The 8946-nt window shown below is 36.5% G+C and overlaps 1 protein-coding gene across 1 annotated transcript; it reads right to left on the bottom strand.

The window, feature by feature from the left end:
* Positions 1-3051: 3051 nt before the first annotated feature.
* LOC131436263 (uncharacterized) lies at positions 3052-6429 on the bottom strand. The gene is made up of 4 exons (XM_058604887.1): positions 6285-6429; positions 5706-6230; positions 5263-5653; positions 3052-3933 (listed from the first exon to the last, which is right to left on the bottom strand). Exons 2-4 carry the CDS (start codon positions 6211-6213, stop codon positions 3117-3119), a joined length of 1716 nt encoding a protein of 571 aa, XP_058460870.1. The 5' UTR covers positions 6214-6230; positions 6285-6429; the 3' UTR covers positions 3052-3116.
* Between the last annotated feature and the right edge of the window lie 2517 nt (positions 6430-8946).

The following is an 8946-nucleotide window of genomic DNA, read 5'->3' as shown; positions in this document are numbered from 1 at the left end:
AAATCATCCATATCTTCTAAACCCTATGAAAAATGAACAAGCATTCATCCATGACAGTTCAGCGGTACTGTTTACAAACAAACTTAAACAAAAATCGAAGAACACATCTTAAACAATCATCTTTACACTTTACAACTAGTCACTTTTATTTAATAAATCTCACAAACAAACCGTATTCAATCGTGAACAAATGTTTTAAACTTTATTTAGGCGATATGTTCATTTGATTGAGGTTAGCAGTGATGGTAAAAAACCTAATACGCCAATCGCGTGAACTGGATTCGCGTCGTTTTGTCTTTCTCTATACAAAGCTTTGATCGAGCTCCGGGGACCCCTAATGCTATTTACCATTCAACTCAGCTCTACTAGATCGGAAAATGTATGTGTGCATGTGTAGTGTATGTACATTTTTAAAGTTTTTTCTCCGCACAATTTTCTCAGAGATGGCTGAACCGATTTTACCAAATTTAAGCTCGTTCGAAAGCTGCTATCGGGTTGTGCATCAAGTTCGAAGATTAAGTGGCTGTCGCTTCCGCCTCCGGAGACATAAAGGCATAAGTGACGTAGCCGATAAAACGCATTTATTTTCACTCCGCTCAATTTTCTCCAAGATGGCTTAACTGATTGTAACAAGATTTGACTCGTTTGAAAGCGTTTTAATTTCATGTTACTCTGGTTTCGAAATAATAGGGTAAACACCCCTATTCTGTACGTCGATCGATTCGAAATATTCCGATCGAATGTTCAATCACAAACTAACAGACATGACAGTATGAGTAAATTCTTATAAAAATAATTTTTCGTGATGCACTAGGTCCACCTATATTGTACTGCGCGAACTATTTACTATCGGTACACCCCTTGTGTTACGTAAAAGTTTTTTTACTAGTTGGTTCCCCCTCGTTTGTCAACACCGATCAGCTGCCTGATTTCATCATATTTGAAAATGAATCGTCACAATAAATTATTGGATTACGTTGATAATATATTTTACATTTTTAGCGATGTTGGAAGATAACCATTTATTTTTCTCAACGTTGTTCATCTAGACTATTTTTGATTGTGTTGGTAATTTTCACCCGAAATTAAGTGGCGGCAGACCAGAAGTAAGTAAATATTGTAACAAAACGGATTCGATTTTGTATTGCGTTGAAGGATGAGAAGTAGGCACAATTCTGTATATAGTTTTGGCAATATGTATTAAATCTGTATCCTGCATGAAATTCGCATGGACGTATATAAATCAATACACTACATGTAATTCTATATGAATGGCAACTCTGTTGGTAAATGAAAAAAATAAACACAGTCTAGATGACAGACAGGATGTTTTTGATAGGGCAACATGCCGCCATCATGCCATATGCGAGTACTGTCCCAACTAAAGGAATATTCGAAATGACCGTTAAAATGATTGAAGAATCTAATTTGAGTGTCCTGTAGTCTGTGGTTCAATTTCCATTCTGCATTTCGTTCGAGTTGGGTATGAACTCGAATATCATTCGTTCGAGTTGTTCAATTTTCGAACATTACTCGATCGACTTGCGTACGTATTACTTCTGTTCGGTTTAGAATCGTTCTAATTTATATATATACAAGTGTGACGGTTTCGTTTACTAAGAAATAAATAATATAGAACGTGTAAGTAGTGTTAACAGCTTAGATGATTAGTGTTCGAAATTCCAAGTGCTCCCGAACGAGAGTCGATCCAATCATACAAGTCGAACGGAAAAAAGAATGCTAAATTCGAACTCGAACGAAAGTGTAAATTCGTTCGTATCACAAATCCGTCGGATTTCAGAATAGGGGCGAAAGTGTGTTAAAAATTTTATACCATCACTTAAAGGGGTGAAACATAATACGTAAAAAAATTTCTAAACCAACCTCAAAACTTCCATTCAATAGTCATTAACAGGAGACGGCCAAACAAACTGATTTCGGCTATCCTGGTTCCCGGTTTCCGATTCCGGAGGCACCGGAAATAGTGGTCATATTTTCCCAATTGGATCCCACTCACTTTCCTCAGCGATGGTTTGACCGATTTTTACAAACGCTGGTTCAAATGAAAGGTCCTGTTGTCCCATACGGAATTCCTGAATTCTCCGACTTCCGGTTCCGGAATTATAGGGTAAAGTGTGTTAAAAATTTTACACTCACTTAAAGGGACGAAAGAAAAAACGTAACCAGTTTTCTAAATCGACCTCAAACTTTTCCAATACCAGTCATTATCAGTAGACGGGCAAACAAACCGATTCCACAGTATTATATATGATAGTATACTTGATATGAGAACGGCATCATTACACCACTAGGTGGATTATAATAGTTTTTTCTTGAAGCGATTCTCAACTAAGATTGTAAGTAGAATCTTAAAAACGCCAATATTGAAAACGAATTTTAACAAACTTAGATTCAAATTAAAGGTCTTATGGCCCAAGCCTAATTCTTAAATATATTCTGGATCAGCCATTCGGTTCCGTATTCAAACGATGATTGAAATTTGATGCCGTCGTTTAGGTTAGGCGAAAAAAACCTTTAAAATCTTCTAAATTGAGCTCAATTTGTAGGTTGGTTTTGTTGATGACCATATACAGGATTTGGAATTTATAGTAAAAGAGTGGATATTATTTCGTGTGCTCAAAGATGGCTTAACCGATCAGAGAACTGTTTCAATATATACCGCAGTATTTCAGTTTGTAGGTTATTCTAGTTAATGCCCAAACAATGTTTCCTTTCAAGAGACAAAAAATAGAATTACTGCAGTATTACTTATAAAAATATGAGTGATATGAGAAAGGCATTAATTAATAGTTTGTTTTTTTTTCAAAACAATATTTATTGCATCGGAACTTATTAACCCAAATACAAATAACCTTTTTCAAAACACAAAATGAAGAATCGGATGCAAAGTGGAGTACTAAGTGGCTGACTAACGTCGAATTTTAATTCCTTCTAAAGTTTTATATGCTAGTAAAACAATTAGTTTGATCAATGTAACACAATACTCAACCCAAACTATTTCACAATATGCCAGAGAAAATGTACGTAATCTTGTTGAAAAATTTGAAATCATGAATTCAGGAGTATAATTAGTCATCATCGCAAGAGTATTACATTTACTGACTGTTGACGAATCGGCCCTTCCCGTAAGGACGCTTGTTATAAAACGGTTTCGGTTCTGTTTTTCCCGACAGTTCTTCCATTTCCTGCCTGACTTTAAGTTTGTGCTTTTTACTGTACCAATGTTGAGAAAAAAGTTTCTCATCTGCCAAGATAGAGTTGCAAGATTTGCAATAGTATTTTCCCGACGGCATTCGATACAGCGACCAATCATTCAGTTGTGGAGGCTTATTCAACGTCGAAAGAATGCTTTCGATTGAGTCGCCATTCTGACTTGCAGGAATCATACGTCCTACAGATTTCAATTTCTTCAAATGCTTAACACCTTTCAAATGGGTCTCCATGACCGTAGCAGATGTTACGGCAATTTGACAGACTTTACAAAACACACCGGTTTCATCAACGCAATCGGCGCTTTCCTTCTTTAGTATTTCACTGTCCACAGTTGTATGAACCGGAGCAACACTGGCCGGAACAAAGTGTTTCCTATAGGCTTGAGCCGTTAATTGGTTATCGTAGCCAGCTGTGATCAGGGAAGGTTGTGCATAATTTGGTGTCACTGTAGGAGCATATGCGGAAGTTGTAGATGATACATATACAGAGGATTCCGGCTGTACTAAACCAGCCGTCAGGGTTGTGCCAGTCGTTAATCCATCCAATGCTTCTCCGACGATCTCTTTCACGACTGGTGGAGGAGACGGTGGTGGTTCTAGACGCATCTTTTTAGCATCCTTTGCCGTATATCGTGCTTTCTGTTTAGCGAAGGATTGTCCAATTCCAAAGCGTTCCGGCGAATCGTCCGAAGCAGTCAAACTGTGAGAAATAGAGTTCAAATGTTATAAAATCGATATAGCCTTATAAATATTGATATGGGCTTGAACAGCACCTTTGATCTTGTATATTATTACGCAGCGGTTAGGTAATTACATTGAAAAAGTGCTTATTGAACCCAGTTGCTGTTACATTGGGGAAGATTATTTATATAAGCAAAAAATGTGAACATTTTGCGCTCTAACAGGATCATCATAAACGAACACTCTTTCAATGTCAACATTTGGAAGGACGTTCGTTTATGAAATGGTGAACCTAATTGGTATAGCAACCGTTCTGGTAAACCATACCAATAGTAAATAATTTTCTCCAAAAGCTACATATCAATATTATTAAACGTACAATATACAAATAAATAAATAAATAATCTTTTGCCTCAAACCAATCCAGTCAGTTCGCAAACTTAATGCACACTACCATCGTCAACCAACGTTGCAATCTTCAACGCATCACCAACTCTTGTACTGATAAATTACTTACTCGTGGTATCACGCTGAAATTCAGGATAGGAAATAATATGTAAGAAAATAACTTGGTAGATCACAGTATGAAGCCATCACCGATTGGTGAAATCATATACCAGCCGAATGTCGCATTTTTGTTTGCCAGCTTCGATCGGAACTGAAGATCCATCAAGAGCTTCTGAAGCTGATCGGAATGCTTTCCGTGAAACAAAAATCAACCAGGACATTGTGGGTACCAGCGTTGGCTTCGTTTGAAGGTACACCTGGATCAAAGGTACATTTTATTTCGCAGGACTCGGATGAAACATCACGCCCACTGTGAATATTATACTTACCAGCATCACTCATAGAGTGAAATAAAATGTATCGCCGGGACCCAGGAGTGAACCTCATTTAAATTTTGCATGTTTTGATTGAATCAAAATTATTCTTCTTAGATTCGATGAATCATATACTTCCTGGATGTCTGCCCCAATGTCATGATAGTATGAGGTGACTAACTATTTTAATTTCAGAAATGTTAATAAGTCAATCCGATTATATCACTAAGTAATTGATTCGCATGTTATTCAAATATCCATCTAAACATTGGATTACTTGTGTGGTGGCAGATTTTGGCGATGAGAAAACAACGAATCTAATGAGTACAATTTTGAATTAGTCAAAAAATGTTTAACAAAGGTTACTTCTTCCTCAAACTTTCAAACTTTCATTCGATGAATTCGAGTATTCAAAATAGTTCGAGTGATACTTTTAATTCCCTTTAACTATTATGTTTTCACGCTTTATGTGTCAAAAACATCAACATGCATCTGTAGGTCTTTTTGAAAAAAAAATTAATACTTACAGTCTTGTCCAAACACCTTCTTTGTTGTAGTAACCCCTTCCAGCGGGCATTTTTTTACCACGAGCCACCATCTGATGCCGTTTTCCCGTGTAGTGCTGATTAGCATGCTGAATCGATGTAAGCGGAAGGTCACAAGCTTCACAGCGCAGTGAATTGGGCCCCACTGGTTCTACCTGCACCGGTCTACGCTTTGTCCGATGGGGCATGGGAGTTCCAGTACGTTCGCAGTAATCGGTTAACCATTGGACAATTTTTTTCTCGTGTACCTTCGACTGATAGTGTACATTCGCCGAGATGTGGGAATTCATTTTGCTCTTGCACAAACCACAATTCAATGGTTCAAAAAGTTTCTTCAAATCTACTGGAAACAACTCCTCGTCGTCGGGATTTGCTAAAATCAATGAATTATTAATTTTTCAACAAATAGCTTTCAAGTAACCCACCATAAAAATTAGTTGTCGTATAAACTTTAGAACGCTTAACAGAAGCCTCCGATCTATGTTTTATTGTAGACGGATCCCTATAGTGTTCGTTTCCTCTGTTGTAAAAAGGATCAACATTTGCGAGCGGTGTATTTACTACTACCGGCGGAGGAACCGCCATCGATGAAGGAAGCATTGTGGTTGTAGTTGGATAATATGCAGCCGCAGGAGGTACTTCACCTGTTGTAGCATAATATTCTTGATACATTTTTTGATGCTCATAGTATTCAAGTTGCCTTTGATAACTATGATGTGCTTCTAGATATTGATTGTAGGCTGCCTGCTGATCCTCGTTACTGGTAAGACTTGCTTGTTTTCGCATGTACTCTTCATATGCAGTATATTGCTGCCGATACAGATCATATGCATTTTGATACGTTCGCCACTGCTCTACGGCATTAGCTGCAGAAGCTGCAAGTGCTTCATCAGTTTCCAGGCCGGGCTTAGTTGGTTCCTTAGGTGGTTCCATCACTCAATTGTTATCTTCTACAGTAATTTTCGTTAGAAATTTTACTATTTAAATTGAATTCTAATAAGTACCGATAATAGAACGGTATATCAAAGTCCAGAATACTTTTAATTTTTGCTAACTAGCAAAATCCTCACAAACTTTCAAAAATCAATACTCACTACATCCAAAGACATCATCTCATTTCAGTACTCAGAGTCAAGGATGCCAGGTCATTTTTTTTCTAAATCGGTTATCGAAACAAAAATCAATATGTGTAAAATCCGAGTACACTCCACATATCATTATTGTTGACCTAAATCGTTTTAGCGAGAAAGAAAAGGTCTTGCTATTTTCAAACGGAAGTCTGTGATCGAATTCAGAAATCTGTAAAAATCAGTGTCATTTACAAGTATATGCAGTAAATTAAAAATCTGTGACCCTGGCAGCTCTGTGGTCAAAGTAATTAAAAAACACTAACTGCACACACGATGTAAAATGAACTGGTTGCCACACAAGCCTTTTTTATCATGTGTTTGTGTGCACTGCTTGCATCACGTACACGGACAATAAAAACTAACTATTGTTTGACTTCTTTTACTTAATTTTGAGTTCTTTCGAATCTTTTCTTTCATTCGCTCTTTCAATTGTTGAAAAAATACAAAGAGCAAAACCACCCAGAAGCGAGAGTTTCGTTCAATAAGCTAAAATTAAGTAAATCGTATCAACCTGAAATTGAGTCAATACGACTCAATTGTTGTGTAAATACAACTTACACTGATAAGAATTTGCACGGTCGAATCATATGTAAATAGCACTTAGATTTAAGAAGCTTTTTCATTTCAATACATAATCAAAGCGATTTGTTTTAAGATTTCATGTGCAAATTACTAAGATGCAAGATGAAATTATTTTTCACTTAGCTTTGATGTGTTTTTTCTTTGGATGTGATGTGTTATTTTTTTTTTTGCACGTGCCTTACAGAAATTACCTAGAGCCACTTTAACTGAAATTAGGTTATTGAGCAGAACTCCCAAGTTGGGTGAAATGTAAGGGAGAGTGTTCGGTTACCGGCACCCTTTTCTTTTAAGCTTATAACATCCGACTAAGTGCTCATTATGCAGACATCTATACATCAATGGAAAGCTAAAGTCCCTAGCTAACAACTGAACAAGAAACTAAGTTGATTCAATCGATTGAAAAAACTCTATTATAAATTTAGTAAAATGATAAATTTTAGCCATTTCAAAAAAGTTGTTCGGTTACCGGCACCCCAAGAAATTTCGCTAAAAAGGGAAGAAAATAAGTTAAAATTTCAATTATTCAAAGCAAAAACGAAATTTCTTTTCGAAGGCATTTTGGACAAAAGTCTTCATTGTCTGATGGTGACTTCGCTTTGGCTCTCTTAGTCAATGATTTGCATGGTGGCGCCTTTGATGTTGATTGGACCGGTCTTCCACCGGCTTCTCGGGATTTAATACGTTGCTGCAATCGAATTAATTGGCTTCTTATCCACTAAGCAACGTTTAATGGCATTAATCAGTTCGATAAAGTTCGTTTTCCTTGACTTGGACAATTTGTTTGAAGTCGCATGGCTAACAGAGCCAGAGAACCAAAGTTTTTACTTATATGACGGATGTATTGAAGCCGTCAAGTTTTCCACGTGTTGCATATAACCCGAGATGCCAGGTAATAAAATAAGTCGAGCTAGCAAAAACGAAAAGATAGCGCCAATTTTCAAATGTTCAATTTCTGACGAATGTCTGCGAACAATCGAAATTTCAAAAGTCTGTAAAAAGTCTTTAGACGAAAAAAGGTATACATGTTAAAATACATCGCATACATGAAAAAATGCGATAGAACTCATGACCTGAGATAATTTTACTCAATTCCATACTCAAATTTTGATATATTGCAATGTTGCTCGAATATCAAAAATGCAACGAACGTCAATGATCATCGTTCGCTTTCTTTCACCTTTGTTCGATAATCGCTCTGATATTCGGACTTGTCCGTATATTCGGGTGCGAACGTTCGTGCTGTTTTTGAAACAAGCAACTTAAGACGTTTCCTCATGCATTAGTACCATAGTACGTAGTATGTGTGTGATGAACTATATCCCAGCACTCTCCCATTGCTGCTACCTCACGAGATATGAAATTTGTACGGTCGATTCATATTTAAACAGTACTTAAATTTAATGTGCTTTTTCATTTTATGTGTATGTTTTGATGAATTTCATGTGTTTTACAAGTAATGATAGTTCAAAATTTCTCGATTAATTTTTCAAAAGGGCGTATAAGCAAGTGACAGTTTCTCTTTGTTTACTTTCTCTTCTATTAATTACCAAGCGGTTTTCACGTTTATCACTCAACTCTTTGCATGAAATGATACCCGAAACTTTCGACTTTCAAACCGAATAGTGATATCAAAGAAAATCTTTTTAATCACATCACAATAATCGAAAGAGAGAGTGATTAAAGAGAAACTCGATGTCAACATTTCAAAAGGGTCTAAAAACAATTGACAGATTCTCTTTGTTTACTTTCTCTTTCGACTATATCTGCGTAATTATACAAACGTTCGTTACATATTTGGTACTGTTGGAAACATGAGGATATTGTCTTTCATTCTACACGAATACTTTGTAGGTACACGTGAAAATTAAGGAGATATTCACAAAAGAGAAAGTAAACAAAGAGAAACTCTCATTGGTTTATGTGCCCTTATGAAATGTTGACATCGAACTGTCAC

Source organism: Malaya genurostris, chromosome 3, assembly GCF_030247185.1.
Source record: "Malaya genurostris strain Urasoe2022 chromosome 3, Malgen_1.1, whole genome shotgun sequence".
Classification (NCBI taxonomy): Eukaryota; Metazoa; Arthropoda; class Insecta; order Diptera; family Culicidae; genus Malaya; species Malaya genurostris.
Note: the sequence above shows the minus strand (reverse complement) of the source record. Positions and strands in the feature narration are given on the sequence as shown.